The following is a 17,038-nucleotide window of genomic DNA, read 5'->3' as shown; positions in this document are numbered from 1 at the left end:
ACTGAAGCCTCAAGTCAGGGCACGGACAGCACTGCTTGTGGTTGTCAAGATCACCGTGGCCCTTAACTTTCATGCCTTTTTTCAATGTTATTCCTTACCTTTAAACATCCTGCGTTACCATGTAAGTAGAAAACATTGACATTATACTTATAACAGTTTCGTCAAGAACATCAATAAATATTGTGAGCGGCAGAGATCCTTAAGCTGAACCCAAGCACTTCAGCTGATGATAGTTGTATAATTTAAACAGTTGCCATTGAACGTGATCTTTCCTTCGATATCTATTTGCCCACAAATCTCGTGTAAAGCACTTTTATCAAATACCTTCTGAAATTCTAGATAAGTGATATCCAAAACATTATCTCCATCCATCAGTTCTGTTACATCTTCAAAGAACTTCAGTAATGATTTGTGTTAGGCCTGTCCTACTTTTCAAAAGCTGTGTTGGCTTGAACACTTGTTGCCTTTGTTCTTCTGAAATGTGCTTGAATTCTTTCCTTTACAATACTCTATCCAGTTTTTATACTATAGATGCCAAGCTGACGGGTCTATAATTCCAAGGATCATATTTCTGACCACTTTTTGAATCTGAATAACATTTCCTATTTTCCAATCATCCAGTGTTAAATCTGTAATTAAAGAGCTACCAAAACTTTGAGGCTCAACCCCCCTAATTCTACCCTATTTTCAGCATTCTTATTCGACTCCATCTGGCGCGGTCTCCTTGTGAATGTTCAAGCAGCCCGTATTGTTTTAATAATTTTTATTACAATCAACCTTCACTGAACCCCAACACGTGCTGCGTAATTTAAACCTACCCTAGCGACCTCCGTGCGAAAGAAAAATGGGCGTCATGTCTGCCGATTTGTTGTGAGTGCATTTTGCGCATACTGGCAAAGACCACTTTCAACCCCCAGTGTGTTCTTTAGCAAGTTTCTCTTTTTTGCGCATACTGGCAAAGACCACTTTCAACCCCCAGTGTGTTCTTTAGCAAGTTTCTCTTTTTACTGCGAACGGATTAGGCTGCTAATGTGATAGACTATAATTATTCTTCAGGTAATAGGATTTTCGTTGCAGACAGCAACAGATGACAGGCTGCTGTGGGCAATTCATGCCATTTGAATTGAAATGCTGTTGCACCACATGGTTTGAATTGCAGTCATGTCAGGTTTTATATCGCTGCATTTTACAGAAGAATATTATACATTCTATGGTGGTTACACATGGGAAAGAGTATTATTTCAGACACTTTTATAGTCAATAGAACGTTTGATACTGCCAGCACAATATAAAGCACTAAATTTGACCCAGTTCAGAAAGATAGCGGGAAGTACATCACGTGCCCTGACAGCATCCCTAAATATCCTCTTAAAGAAAGAACTTGCATTTATATAGCGCCTTTCACATCGCCTTTCATATCTCAAAGCGCTTTATAGCCAATACAATACTTCCTTTTTTTTAAGTGTACTCACTGCTGTAATGTAAGTAATGTGGCAGCCAATTTGCGCACAGCAAGCTCCCACAAACAGCAATAAGATAATGACCAGATAATCTGTTTTTTATTGATGTTGGTTGAGGGATAAATATTGGCATGGGGAGAAATCCAGGAGAAAGCCACACAACACAATCATGTTAATCACATTACTTGCACATGATATGGTTCTTACAAAAATCACACAGGACGCTGACATTTCTACTGCTGTGGCAATTATTCTAATTACTGGCCTGTTTTCCTTCATAGATTGAGAAATGGTCTGTCGGGATGGATAACGGAAAGATACTGCATTAGAATTTGTTTTTGAGGAAAATCCCACTAATCCCAGACTGAGAGAAAATTGTGGGAAAGGATACGGGAAAGGGGGGGGAAAGAGTTAAGGGGAGGAGAGAATGGAAGTGAGAGAGATAAAAACCTGAAGAAGGTGGTAGAGAGAAAAAGCAGTTTGCAAATTACTCCTGTCATTTTGAACTGCATTTCTTCACTAATTGAAGACATTCTTCAAGTGGAACCAAAAATTATTTCTTTGTCACTTATGTGCTGCCATAATAGACTTAACAAGGAATTATCTCAAGTTTTGTACTAAATTGAATGATCTCTTGGAAATTAAATAAGGCTTCAGAACTGTATTGACTCTGCTGTAATGCGATAAAGCAGAGAAAATGTAACGCTTTGCTATTACCCATCTCTTAAATCAGTTCCGATGTTCTGCCAAATATTACAGTCGGAGGCTGTGTATCTGACACTGAGAAGGTGGGGAGGGTACTTTCACTTTGTTGCTCACACACTAAAGTCAAACTAGTCAATTTGTCTCCACCACCATACAAAGCAGTTAAAATAATTATTTACGAGGGCAATTTTCACCTCACTATCGCCCCAATTTTGGGCAATAGCGAGACGGTGGAGGAATGAAAATCCAGTGGAAATTAGTTCTGCTGGATTCTTGCAAGGTTTAGGCCCTGCTCGATCTCCGAATCGGGCATGGGGCGACCACCTGAAGCTCACACGGGAAGCAGGCGGGAGCTTCATGAATATAAGCAGAAAGGGCAGTGGAAGGGCTCTGCATCATTCTCAGCACCCAGGGGCGTGCTGGACAGCGAGTCCCCTGCATGTCAGTAAAACCTGGCGACGGACAAGGCCGCAGGCAGACCTGCAGGCAGGAGGGCTTTTAAAACACTTTCCAGGTAAGTACATTCGGCCTTTCTTGTAGTTATTTTTTTATTTAATTTTCTTTTGTTTCCCATTATGGGCTTTCATATGCATAGAAATATGCTATTTTTTAGTATTTGTTCCTGGCGACCCTGGCAAGGCCTCATTTTCCATCCCTCATTGCCCACAGAACTTGATAATAGGTGGTCTTCTTGAATTGCTGCAGTCCTTGTGTTGATGGAGCTCACAAGTTGATGTCAGGTAGGTAATTCCCGGATTTGACCGAGCAATGATGACCGAATGACAGTGGTCGATTTTATAGGGCTGAAAGGTGCTGCTGAAGTAAGCTTGATGAGTTGCCACAGTCCACCTGTTGTGGAGAGGGTGGATATTGAGTTCAGTGGCTGGGGTGCTGATTAACAAATTACTGTGTACTGGATGGTGTTGAGCTTTTAGAGTTGTTGGGGTTGCGCCCATACAGGCAATTGATGAGTATTCCACTACACTCCTGACTGGAGCCTTGAAGATGGAGGAGAAGCATTGAGGAGTCAGGTGCGTTACTTGTTGCAGAATACCCAGACTCTACCCTGATCTTGTAGTCACGTTGTTGATATGACTGTTCCAGTTCAGCTTCTGGTCAGATCTCCAGGATGTTAATGGTAGGGAATCAGTGCTGGTTCCATTGAAGGTGGGGTGAGATAGTGAGACTGTTTCTTGTTGGTGTAAGTCATTTCCTGGTACTTATGTGGTGCGAATGATGCCTACCACTTGTCAGCAGAAGCTTGGATATTGTCCAAGTCCTGCTGTAAACTGGCATGGGCTGTTTCATTGTTGGAGAAGTTGTGAATAGAGCTGAACACTGTGGAGTCATCAGTGCACAGCCCCACCCATAATCTAATAATACAGGGAAATTCATTGATGAAGCAGCTGAAAGTGGTCGAGCGGAGATTGCTGCCCTGAGGAACTCCGTCAGCAGTGTTCTGGCGATGCACTGATCAGCCTCCAACAACCATGATCATCTTTGTGTGTGTATCAGATATGACTGCAGTACTGGAGAGTTTTCCCATTGATCTGTGTTTTGCAAGGGGTCCATGGTGCCATACTTGGTCAAATGCTGTCTTGATGTCGAGTGCAATTATGAAAACAATAGCAAAGCCACATTTAAAATAAAACACTTGAGGTTATTTTGGTGAAAGGGTGAAAACTGCTGTTAAATGGGTGCTGTGCTAATAAAACACGCCAGTTTGAAAGTTTGGTTTGAGTACACGCTTTTGGTCCTAATTGCTGATTAGCATAATTTGAACTGGCCTGGAGATGCTAAAACAGACACCTGCAGGTTTGGCACTCAAGCAATGATTAGAAGCAATTTTCATGGAGTGTATATGGGCTCCACGCATCCACTTCCACTGAAGGTGCAGAGTGCGCAGGCTGACGCACAGGATGGCTCAGGCACCGAGGGAGAGAGCACACAGGTTCTCGGACACGGCATTGGAGGTCCTGGTGGAGGAGGTCCAGAGGAGGAGGGATGTCCTGTACCCACAGGTGGGAAGGAGTCCACCTGTCTCTCCTGTCTCTACTGGTTTCTCTCTCCTGCAGCAGCCGGTGCTGCTCTGCCTGGCCTCCTCTCTTCCTCCCATTCCTCCTGCAGACCAAGGGGGACCCCTAGCAAGATGCCCATGGCCAAGCACTCCCTTTCTCCTGGTGACTCCTATAAGGTAGTGTAGCACAGCACTCGCTCTTTTTAGGTGAGGTCCTCGGAAAATTGACGGAATAAATGTTGGTAGAGTGTTGGTGAAGTCTTGGCAAAGTGTCCTAGAAAGACTCCCGATGTGTTTCAAAAGTCCTCTTCAAACCTCCACAATTGCTCTCTCAAACCAGCAAGTGAGCAGTAAAAGGTGATATACCGTTAAGTAGCGCTCAAAATCCTCAGCAGCGACTTGTTTACTCCTAATCAGCTGGTTGCTGTTAGGAGAGGGCGTTAGGTCAAGCGCTGTCCACCAAAATGCCATGCAGCCTCGTTAATGAGCGCTAACAGGCATTTTAAGTGGCAATCAGCCCCTTAACGATCCTCCGGGCGGCCGTTCCTAGCGCAAGCTTCAACTCCTTCACCAAGTTGGCGTCTTGCGCTAAATGCAAGCTAAATTGGTATTTCCGCTCAAGACCCCATCTTGGCCACCTCAGAGGCTCTTTAGCATCTGGAGGAGCCATTGAAAATCGCCCCCTTAAACCTTTCCACTGACTTGCGTTCATATTTTGAAAATCTGATCCTTTTTTAATATTCAGTCGCTTATGGACCTCTGTGTGGAATTTACATGACCTCTTCCAGAATACTTCTTAGTAATATTTTTGAATGAGTTCTAAAAATATTTCCATCAGTGTCCTTCACAGGGGAATTATTGTGAGTGAAAATCACATTTCTCACCTTAGAGCAAAAGGACCTTGTGTCAATCTAGCCATCGTGCTTTAGCAGTGGAAGATTTTGCTCTGGAACTGTCCAGCTGTAGTCCTTACATACTCAATAACTCATCACATAAATGTTTCTTTAAAGTTTTTTTCAGATTTCCTTTTCCTTCCACTCTTGGTTTATTTTGGAAAACTGAGTTTCCAGAGGTTATATATTCATTTGTTAAAGACGACCCCCATTTCTTATTTGGGCATTGATAAGGTTCTGGGGCTCTTGAAACCTTCTCACACAAGATTACTTCAGAGCTCATATTTTAGATCACTCTCATACCTTTGAGAATGTCTATACTTGCCTTGAGATCTAGGTATGCTTTTAGTAACACACCTGGGAAAACAAATAAGAAACCGTATTTGGTCTGGACTATCTTATGCCTCCATAAGATCTCACTTAATCTTCAAAATCAAACAAATGAACAAGCGACTAATCTAACAGTGATATAATAGTCCTAGTTTATATTTACAACAGTAAATCTTTTATCTAACTCCTCGAATAGACAAAATAATGATTTGCAATCTAATAATAAATTTTGTAGATTACTTTTATAAATGTAACTTTTATCAAACTTCAACTCTTTTCTAATTATAGGGGTTAGCTCATTTACCTTTTCATATCCTGTGAAGATTCCAATTGGTTTGAGTATCTTCACTCAGCTCAGTGAGCAGATCCAGTCATTTAACTACCCTTTCACCGGTTTACACGGTTTGTTTGGAAATGTTGTAACTGACAGTCAGATTCAAAATACAAATCGCACCGCCTGTGTTGGTTCAGAGTTAGCGTAGTTCCTCCCCTTGTACCTACGGTTCAAAAGCCAGTTTGAACCAGCCTTGGTATACACTGTGGGTATCAAAATAGGTTTGATACAAGGATCTGAGCAGCCACTTTTTGAAGCTGCTTACATACACGGTGACTGACAACTAGACAAAAAAAAATAACTTTTGTCACAAGTACCTTTAAAGGGACACTGGGGGTAACTTTTTTACCTTCACCACTTAGGTGGTCAACTTCCATTGTGGAACTGAAAATCGGGCGGGTTGTATAATGGGCGGAAAGTCCGCTCCACCAGTTTACCGCCCAAGCAGTGAAGGAGAAAATTACTCCCACTATGTTCATGAAAACGTAGTTGGTTTGCACGCAATGTAATGATATCTCTTGGGACGGATATTATGATGAGAATAGCTTTTCTCTCTTGCTAACAAAAATACAATGGTTTGACAAATAAGTTTTCATCAAGACCGTACCACTTCATTGGGTTTGAACTTGATTGACTCCTGAATCAAAGGAACGTGACTCTCGACTGTCACAGGACTGCACCCAGGGTCTAAATTATCTTCTTCAGCAGCATCGTCCTCAAGACAATACATTTTCAACTTGACTTCACGTAAAAAGACCTTTTAATAAAAGGTAGGTACTAAAAGCATTGGCCTGGAGTTTCTGCTCAATTGCGCTGGTTTTTTTTTCAGTGCAATTCACTCGATATGGGGGTAACCAATGCAAAAGATCGCGGGATTTTAAACGCAAATTGCGTTCAGCGCAACTCGAGTTTCGGCGATCTTTTGCGCAAGTTTTAAAACATCGCGCTAGAAGCAAGCCCTGCCCACAAAACTGGCCATGCCCTCATATCGAATTAATCACCATGGGGAGTTTCTGCTAATTGCGCTCGTTTGCAGGCCTTTAAGAGGCTCCAAAAATTTCAATGGATCTTTTTGGGTGCAAGGACACTAATAGGTACGTTTTAAAAGGTTTTGAATGGATTTTTTTTTTTAAGTTACTAAGGAACTGACTACCACAATCTAACTAGAAAATAGTTTTGTCTTTTTTCTAAAAGTCATTTTGAGGCATTTTAAACTGGGTTACTCACAGGTGGTGGATTGACACTGTGATTTAAAATGCTTATTTTTTGTGATAAACCCATTTTCAGTTGTATTAATCAAACTGCACCAGGTTCCCACATTTAAATACATCAAGGAATACTTTTTAAAGCAAATTCTTTTCTTAAAAAATTACGTTTTAAAAAGCTGCCCGATTTTGTTGGTTCATGGGCAGATTTTGTGTTCAGCGATATGCAAATGCATTTGAGCGGAAACTCCACACATGATTGAAAGTCACTGATTATTTGAGAATAGACAAATGTAAATGTTCCTCATACAAGCAGGAACATTTTAAACATTTCAATCCCAGAGCGTAAAAGGAGTGCTGCGATTGCTTACATAACAATGGTCACTGCACTGCAAAAAGCACTCATTCGGGGAAAATAAAACACTTTTCAAAATGGGCGCAATTCTGAGCGCAATCTGTGCCGGAATTGCCGATTGTGCCCAAAGCGGAAACTCTACCCCAAAGTTTCTATTATTCATTAAGTGAAAAAAAAATTAACATTTTGAGGAAAAAAGTGCATGTACATTTTTAAGAAAGTCAGTTGTGAACAGTATTCGTGTTCATCATTATTTTGCCGTGTTGCTGGTGTTCTGAATAGGTGTATTACTTTTTGTTTCAATCTTCCTGAAGCACTCACTCAAAACAGTGTCCATTTAATGCCCAGATAAAACACCCACCTTTTATTCTGTTCATTTCGGGAGAAAAAGAAGACAGACAGACAGACTTGAATTTTCAGTCCCTTCATCACAGCAAAACATCTCAAAGCACTTCACATGCAATGAATTGCTTATTGCAGTGCAGTGACCATTGTTATGTAAGCAATCGCAGCACTCATTCTGCTCTCTGGGATTGAAATTTTTTTAATCTTCCTGCTTGTACGAGGAACATTTACATCAGGCTTTTGTCTATTCTCAATTAATCGGTGAGTCTCGTTCATGTGCTGTAGGAGCACAACTGACATTTTTCAGGTGTGGATTATGGGCGAAACTTTCTCGGCGGTGCAAAAAACTGGTGGGATCGGATCGGCTGCTTGTTATACACCGCGCTCAATTTTCCTTTCCATGTAGTCAATGGAAAGAAAAATTGGTCGGCGTTTGTAATATGAAGTCCCGAGTCACAAGTAACAGAACTTACAAATGCTGATCCGCCTCCATCAAAGTTGAAAGTTGTGTACTATTATGTGCAAAGGCCACTCCAACACCTCCTTAAAAAATGCAGCTCTCAATGAATACTTGCACTGTAGGCCTGAGAATATGTCCTATAATCTTGGAACACTATTCTTCGCACTCAAATTCATGGTGAAAGTAGAATAGTAAGGCTCGGGGTAAGTTAATTTTAGAATCTTTATGTAATTTTTGTTTTCATACTAAATGGATGTCTTGTATATTTATATTTATTATACGGTATAGTCTTGCTTCATATAATTGTTCACTTAGAAATGTCAAATTAGGGGTAATGCCCACCACAGGAAGGGAAAGAAGGTGAGAACGTGAATAACACCGAGCTACTGCCACTCACCCAGCAACCAGTTCAAGATTGGCTTTAGTCGAGGTTGGTAAGCAGTCACCTTCGCAACTGGGGAAGGCAAATACAGGAAACTTTGTGATATCCGGCACCGACGGGACCGAGCTGTTGCCGTCCCATCAAAACTGCCGGACAAACCAGCGCTAATGTTAAAACATACGGAAGCTTTTGAGCTCCGTATCTAGCAACAAACCCAACAGCTTCTAAACAGTCGGCCGTAGCTTGTAAGCGTCTCTGTAGCTAAGCAACAGCTTTAGCTAGACCTTGCAGAGCCTGACTGGTGAAAAAAAAGCAACGAAAAGAAAAAAAACTTACTGAACCGACTCATGAATTTTGCCAGTGGCTCGAGCATTCCGGACAGTTAACCTCCGGATAAACCAAAGTTTCCTGTAGTGCATAACAGGGGTGAAGGGGGCTATCGAGTGGGCAAGCTAATGTGCTCAGTACTTTTACGATAGCAAAATACTGCGGATGTTGGAAATCCGAAATAACAACAGAAAATGCTGGAAAAACGCAGCAGGTCAGGCAACATCCATGGACAGAAATTTGAGTTGACGTTTCGGGTCGAACCCTTCAAAACTGGAAAGAAAAGATAGATCGGAGGCAGGGCTGCGATCGGACAAAAGAATAAAAGAAACAAAAGAAGTAAAAAAGAGACAAAAGGTATTAGAAGCTAGACGAAATGGTAATAGGCTGAGATTGGGTGTAAAGTGTACTGGCAGGGCAAGGGATAGCTGCCAGGTGTGAGAGCGAAACAAAAGGAAAGTGGGGGGGGGGGGAAGGAGTGGAAAAATTACAAGAAAAAATGAAATAGGGGCCGAGGTTATGATCTGAAATTGTTGAACTCGATATTGAGTCCAGAAGGCTGCAGAGTGCCTAATCGGAAGATGAGGTGCTGTTCCTCGAGTTTACGTTGAGCTTCCGTGGAACAATACAAGAGGCCAAGGACAGTGAGGTCCGAGTGGGAATGGAGCATTGAATTAAAATGACAGGCGACCGGAAGCTCAGGGTCACCCTTACGGACTGAACGGAGGTGTTCCACAAAGCGGTCACCCAATCTGCGTTTGGTCTCCCCAATGTAGAGGAGACCGCATCGTGAGCAGCGAATACAGTATACTAGATTGCGAGAAGTACAAGTAAATCGCTGTTTCACCTGGAAGGGGTGTTTGGGGCCCTGGACAGTGGGAAGGGGGGAGGTATAGGGGCAGGTGTTACATCTCCTCTGCTTGCACGGGAAGGTGCCAGGCGAAGGGGAAGGGCTGTTTGGGGTGATAGAGGAGTGGACTAGGGTGTCTCGGAGGGAGCGGTCCCTGCGGAATGCTGAAAGGGGAGGGGAGGGGAAGATACGTTTGGTGGTGGGATCACTTTGGAGGTAGCAGAAATGCCGGAGGATAATCCGTTGAATGTGGAGGCTGGTGGGGTGAAAGGTGAGGACAAGGGGAACCCTATTGTGGTTCCGGGAGGGAGGGGCAGGGGTGAGGGCAGAAGTGCGGGAGATAGAACTGACACGGTCGAGGGCAGTGTCAATCACGGTAGAGAGGAATCCTCGGTTGCGGAAAAAGGAAGACATGTCTGAAGCACTGGTGTGGAAGGTGGCATCGTCGGAGCAGATACGGCGGAGACGGAGAAACTGGGAGAATGGAATAGAGTCCTTACAGGAAGCGGGGTGGGAGGAAGTGTAGTCCAGGTAGCTGTGGGAGTCAGTGGGCTTGTAGTGAATATTGGTCGATAACTTATCCCCAGAGATGGAGACGGAGAAGTCGAGGAAGGGAAGGGAAGAGTCAGAGATGGACCATGTGAAGGTGAGGGAAGGGTGGAAATTGGAGGCAAAGTGAATGAAATTGTCAAGTTCAGGACGAGAGCAGGAAACGGCACTGATACAGTCATCAATGTATTGGAAAAAGAGGTGAGGGAGGGGACCCGAGTTGGACTGGAACAAAGATTGTTCCACATAGCCCACGAAAAGGCAGGCATAGCTAGGACCCATGCGGGTACCCATGGCAACACCTTTGATTTGGAGGAAATGAGTGGAGTTAAAGGAGAAGTTGTTCAATGTGAGAACAAGTTCAGCCAGGCGGAGGAGGGTGGTGGTGGATGGGGACTGGTCGGGCCTCTGTTCAAGGAAGAAGCGGAGCGCCCTCAGGCCATCCGGGTGGGGGATGGAGGTGTAGAGGGATTGTACGTCCATGGTGAAAAGGAAGTGGTTGGGGCCAGGAAACTGGAAACTGTTAAAGTGGCGGAGGGCGTCCGAAGAGTCGCGGATGTAGGTGGGAAGAGACTGGACAAGGGGAGAAAAGATAGAGTCAAGATAGGAAGAGATAAGTTCCATGGGGCAAGAACAGGCTGAAACGATGTGTCTACCAGGGCAGTCCTGTTTGTGAATCTTGGGAAGGAGGTAGAAGCGGGCTGTGCGGGGTTGGGGAACTATGAGGTTGGTGGCAGTGGGGGGAAGATCTCCAGAGGAGATGAGGTCAGTGACAGTCTTGGAAACGGTGGTTTGATGTTCGGTAGTGGGGTCATGGTCCAGGTGGAGGTGGGAGGAGGTGTCGGAGAGTTGGCGTTCAGCTTCCGCTAGGTAGAGGTCAGTGCGCCAAACAACAACAGCACCACCCTCATCAGCGGGTTTAATGACAATGTCAGGGTTGGATCTAAGAGAATGGAGTGCTGCAAGTTCAGAGGGAGGTAGGTTGGAGTAGGTAGACCGATCGCAGCCCTGCCTCCGATCTATTTTTTCTTTCCAGTTTTGAAGAAGGGTTCGACCCGAAACGTCAACTCAAATTTCTGTCCACGGATGTTGCCTGACCTGCTGAGTTTTTCCAGCATTTTCTGTTGTTATTTCGTACTCAGTACTTTTACTTACTTACATGTCCTTTAGATGAGAAGCCAACCCCTGTCTGAGTTCCGGTAGACATTATGCTGTATTTGAAAGAGGATAAAGTTGGTCTCCTGAAATAATGAGATCAAAGAACCTGTTTTCATCCAAACCTACTTTGTGCTTTATTAATAATTACAAAATATGAGTTGAATGGGGAACTGTTGAGAAAATATTAACCTCAAATCTCCATTTTAAAATGATGACAGAATAATTTCATTTAACTTGTTGGTCAAATTATTCAAATTTGCAATACTTACATGGCTTTTTGGAATAATTATGTTTGTCTATATGAGGTAAGAGTAAATTTGTTCTATAAACATTATGAATAATCTTGCAATATATTTTTGTTTAACTTCAATTTTATTTCATTATTAATGACCAGTTAACTAATGACTACTGATGACATTGCATGGGGAATTGGCCGGGAGGAGGTACCGACCACAATTAACACATGTTGAAATGACATGATCCCTGAAACTTTCTGGGCCAATGACTACAGATGTTTAGCTCCCTCATGCGGCTGGGCTCGGTAACCCCTGCCAATTAGTTCCCCCAATGATGTCATAAATCCCTCGCGTTAAAAATTGTCAAAAGACCAAAAAAAGGGAACATTTTTGTTTTCCCCCCAAAAAAATTATCTTTCAAAAGTACATTGATGCTAAGGCTCCATTAGATTATACCTCAAAAAATAAACCCAAGACTACTGTACTTAGCGATGGATTTCCTCCAGTGTATGTCTTGGTATTAATGTACAGTTTTCCAATTACCTCCAAACTATTCCAGTTGCATTTGAGCATAAGGAAACAACTATACAACTGTACAGCAGAAACACAAAATCTCCCCTTTTATTTCAGGAGAAGGAGCTGAAAGTGTGACATGTTTATGCACAATATTTAAGTAACTAAGGAAAACCAAATAATTTCCTTATGTAGAATTTTCCCTTCCACTGGTTGACACATGTTTTATAGAATTAACTCTTCCAGCAGTTTTCAAAGGAGCTGTAATATCAGCAGGAACTATTGGCAGTCTGTGCTGGTCCTTGTTGCAAAGCAGATTTAAAAAACACAACTGAACGTTTCTTTTTCTCCCCCAATTCATACTCATTTTGAAAAGTACTTTAATGATATGATGGTTGCTGAAGTCCTCAGTCACAAGTAATAGAACTTGCAAAATGATCAGTAGAAGCCACGGAGTGGTACAATGTGGGTTTCCAGTCCCTTTTGCCTCTAATAGAGGTAATGCCCACCACAGAAAGGGAAAGAAGGTGAGAACGTGAGTAACACTGAGCTACTGCCACCCACCCAGCAACCAGTTCAAGATTGGTTTTAGTCGAGGTTAGTAAGCAGTCACCTTGGCAACTGGGGAAGGCAAATAGTACATAACAGGGGGGAAGAGGGCTATAGAGTGGGCAAGCTAATAAGAACATAAGAAATAGGAGCAGGAATAGGCAACTTGGCCCCTCGAGCCTGCTCCGCCATTCAATAAGATCATGGCTGATCTTGGGCTCAAAGCCACTTCACCGCCTGCTACCCATAACCCTTCACTCCCTTATCTTGCAAAAATCTGTCTATCTCCACCTTGAATGTATTTAATGACCCAGCCTCCACGGCTCTCTGGAGCAGAGAATTCCACAGATTTACAACCCTCTGAGAGAAGAAATTCCTCCTCATCTCAGTTCTAAAAGGGCGACCCTTTAGTCTGAGACTATGCCCCCAAGTTCTAGATTTCTCCATGAGGGGAAACATCCTCTCTGCATCTACCTTGTCGAGCCCCCTCAGTATCTTATATGTTTCAATAAGATCACCTCTCATTCTAAATTCCAATGAGTATAGGCCCAGCCTGCTCAACCTTTCCTCATAAGTCAACACCATCATCTCTGGAATTAACCTAGTGAATCGTCTCTGAACTGCCTCCAATGCAAGTATATCCTTCCTTAAATAAGGAGACCAAAACTGTACGCAGTACTCCGGGTGTGGCCTCACCAATACCCTGTACAGTTGTAGCAGGACTTCCCTGCTTTCATACTCCAACCCCCTTGCAATAAATGTGCTTAGTACTTTTACTTACTTATATGTCCTTTAGATGAGAGGCCAAAGCCACCCCGTCTGAGTTCCGGTAGACATTATGCTGTATTTGAAAGAGGATAAGGTTGGTCTCCTGGAATAATGAGATCAAAGAACCTGTTTTCATCCACATCTACTTAGTGCTCTATTGATAATTACAAAATATGAGTTGAATGGGGAGCTGTTGAGAAAATATTAACCTCAAATCTCCATTTTAAAATGATGACAATCATTTCATTTAACTTGTTGTCTCTCTCTCTCCCTTTTCATTTCTTCCCTCAGAAAAGCTCACCTGATTCTGAAACGACTGGACAATGTGAGTGACCGCTGTGCATCGTTACTACGCAGTGCCTATATTCAGAGCCACATAGACTCAGTCCTGTATTTCATCTGTCGAATGGAAGAAACCAGACCCATGGGGATGGTCTGGTACAGCACCTTACATGATGCAAAAGTGACTTGTGATGAAAAACTAATGTCTGTCCCACGCAATATTTATGGAGACACTAAACTGTGGTGAGACGTCTTCGCACATTGAACTTCAATTATGTGCTCAACTTTTGAAATTTTAAAAGAAGCAAGGCAAAAAAAAAAGAATCTTCACGTCAAGCGATAGTGGGATCTTCATCAGACAATACACGTTTAAAAAAATTAGCCTTCAGGGCTTCGGTGCTTGTCCAACTGTTTAATAATTGAAAAAACTAGAGCTACATGATTGGAAATAAATACTTCACATTAACAATCAACTGTTAAGTGAACAGATAAGGTGTTAAGACAGCATGTAAATTAGTGAACTGACCAAAAATTCCAAGAAAAGTTATTACAAAATGTTGTAGTACTTTTTTTGCTTTTTATAAATTGACACAAGAAGTGAATGCACACCTTTTTAACAAAATAGTGCATAATTATATGATAAATAATTGCTCTGTAAAAATTGAACCAAGTCAATTTCTACATTGGTGAGTTGATAATTTGACTGCATTGATTGAAAGTAGAGTTCAAACAATTGACCAGGCTACTGAATAAATAAGACAATTTTTCGTAGAAATTCAGACAAGTAATCATGATAGATCATTAATGATTCATGATTAGCAAAAGTCAGATTAACAAATCACTGTTGTAAATATTAAGATGCACAATATACCATTAAAAATGTACAGTATTTTACCTTTCAGGGTTGAACAAGGATTCGCGACTGAGAAAAAAAATGCAGACGCATATCAATTAGTTTTCATTGTTTATAGAGGATGTAGTCTTTAGTAAATTATACCAGCAGGAAACCAACAGTCTTTGCCCCTCTAACATAACTAATCAAAGCTATTGATAACCCAAGTTTATGTGTAGGTACATGATGCTAAGCAATGGGTGTTCTAAAATACATAATGACTCAAATTTTCTGATGGTAGTTGTAAAATGGTGGCCTTTGGCTTGAAGTTTCATAACAGTGCTTTAACATAGACTTTGAAAGTAAATAGAATAAATTACCTTGAAAAGTGGAATGGTTTCCAGTACACAGTAGTAGTCATCATAAATGTTGGCTGTTTTTTGATTAAATACAGAACCATGGATAAATACAGAACCATGGATACTAAACATATCTTTCAAAAGACACTGTAAAGTGTATCAGCTAACCTAGAGGGACGTTTTGATCTGGCTAAACCATCAACTTCACTAAAGAAGCTATTTATCAATAAAATAATTGACCCCCTTTTTATTTTAGTTTTGACACAGTAAAGTGTAACTGGTATTTTTTTCCCTTGAAGACAGCATATGTGCTGGAGAAGATATATTTTATACTCCTGAATCAGCCATTTAAATGGGTTAGGATGCTAGCTGGCCACTGGAATTCCACTGTGGAAAAGAGATTAGTAGGACTCATAAGAATAAATGAATAGGTAGCAGATTCCAAAATAAAATCACAGGATAAATTTACTACAAAGGAGTAAAATGGGTGAAGAAGGGGCGAGGTATAGAAACATTATAAATTGGTGAGAGGCATTCAAGGGGACTAACTCGGTGTCAGGACTGTTCACACGCTAATATTTTATTGCAGCTGTTGATACTGGATTAAGTATGAAGCAGTTTAAATGCGCATATTAAATTCTGGTTAATTGTGACTAGGTGAGGTGCTTTAACCTAGAAATATTTAGTGTGGCTTAAAATGGGAATAACTACAGATAGCTGGATAGGAAATGGCTTTTGATACTCAATGATAATTGATCGGATTTCACTGTAACAAATATATTGTCTGATTTGATAAAATAAAGAGTTTCATGCATCCCATGCACATAATCACACTTCTTATCAATTCAAAAGAGCGCGCTCAGTCTCACTTCACGAGGTGGTGTGAATTTGTGCTCTTTCATAACAATATATCACACCGTCGTTTCATTTTCTAAATCCACTTTTCCATTGGGGTTCAGATGCTATTTATTCATCAGGCAAATGCCAAACCAGTTCATACCTCTCTTAGAATTCTTACTCCCTCAAAATAAATACTGGCACACCATAAAAAACACCTGGACTCAGGAGAGAGAGATTTGTGTTGAAGTTGTGGTGCATTGACCAACCATAAATCGCTCTTGTCCCTTTCTCTAGTTTCCTCTGGCTGCATTCTCATGCCAAATGATAAGGTTCACCAATAAATGGGTTTAACAGTGTTCAGTGTTAAAAAATAAATCTTGAGGTTTTCTTTCCCAAGGGGAGAAACAATGGGGCGAATGTCTTTAGGTGTATTGTCTTTAGGCGCATCAAGATCTGCCAGAATCTCAGGTACTAATACCACACAATTTTTGTGTTTGACCTTATTTTGCATAAAGATTCACAATTCCAGGTGAAATTTCTGCTTGTTCTACACGGGTAGGACATGAAAATTACATGGAAGTCAAATTTTAAAGGATGGGCATAATTAAAGGGGAGTGTCACAAGAAGGAGAACAAAATATGTTTAAAAACTGCTGGAGAGCATTAAAAGGCATCGCAACCCAACAGCAAACTTTGTCAAGACTGAAGTGCGATGGGATTAAGAAGTGGCGGGCCAGGATGAAGAGAAAGGGGTCCGTATGTGCTTGCATGAGTCTGCAGACAAGCGAGAGTACAGCCCAGTGCCTGGCCTCTTCTCGGATAGGTGCTGGAATCAAGTTGGTGCTGCATCAGGTGCTTGTGAGGAAGGTTTTCCTTTGTGCTGCTTTACAATGCAATCCCAAAGGTCAGCACTGCAAGAAGGTTCCAACTATTCCTGTAGCTGCACACGTGCGAGCTCTATTCTGCACAGTAGTTGCTGGTGTTCTTGAGAAGACAGGTGAGTTTATTCATATATTGGCCTTGGAGGGAGTGCAGCGTAGATTTACCAGATGATACCTGGACCCCAGGGGGGCTAAATTCTGTTGATTTGCGCCTCCCATTAGCGCCTTAAGAGGGTGCTAACGGGGCGCAAATCAACTAGCGCCTGGGCACAGCGCAACTAACGCCTCCCGCAAAATTCAACAGGAGGTTAGCGGCGGCGCTATGTCGCCGGCGATGACGTCATCGCCGTGCGCAGTGTCCCGCTCGCACCCCGGCTGTAATATTGGGTGACACCCCCCGACTTACTGC

At 42.2% G+C, this 17,038-nt stretch overlaps 1 protein-coding gene across 5 annotated transcripts in view; it reads left to right on the top strand.

Moving 5' to 3' along the window:
- astn2 (astrotactin 2) overlaps positions 1-16,216 on the top strand; it is a 1,941,856-nt gene extending 1,925,640 nt beyond the window's left edge. For all 5 annotated transcript variants that reach the window (XM_085965839.1, XM_085965837.1, XM_085965836.1 and 2 more), the window contains one exon: positions 13,728-16,216. In XM_085965839.1, the coding sequence (XP_085821965.1) occupies positions 13,728-13,965 (238 nt within the window). In that variant the 3' untranslated portion in view covers positions 13,966-16,216. The remainder of the gene's footprint in view (positions 1-13,727) is intronic.
- The last annotated feature ends 822 nt before the right edge of the window (positions 16,217-17,038 follow it).

The sequence above is a fragment of the Somniosus microcephalus genome, chromosome 23 (genome assembly GCF_052327205.1).
Source record: "Somniosus microcephalus isolate GS21.2 chromosome 23, FLI_Smic_1.0, whole genome shotgun sequence".
Classification (NCBI taxonomy): domain Eukaryota; kingdom Metazoa; phylum Chordata; class Chondrichthyes; order Squaliformes; family Somniosidae; genus Somniosus; species Somniosus microcephalus.
The sequence above is the reverse complement of the archived record's forward strand: the minus strand, read 5'-3'. Positions and strand labels throughout refer to the sequence as shown.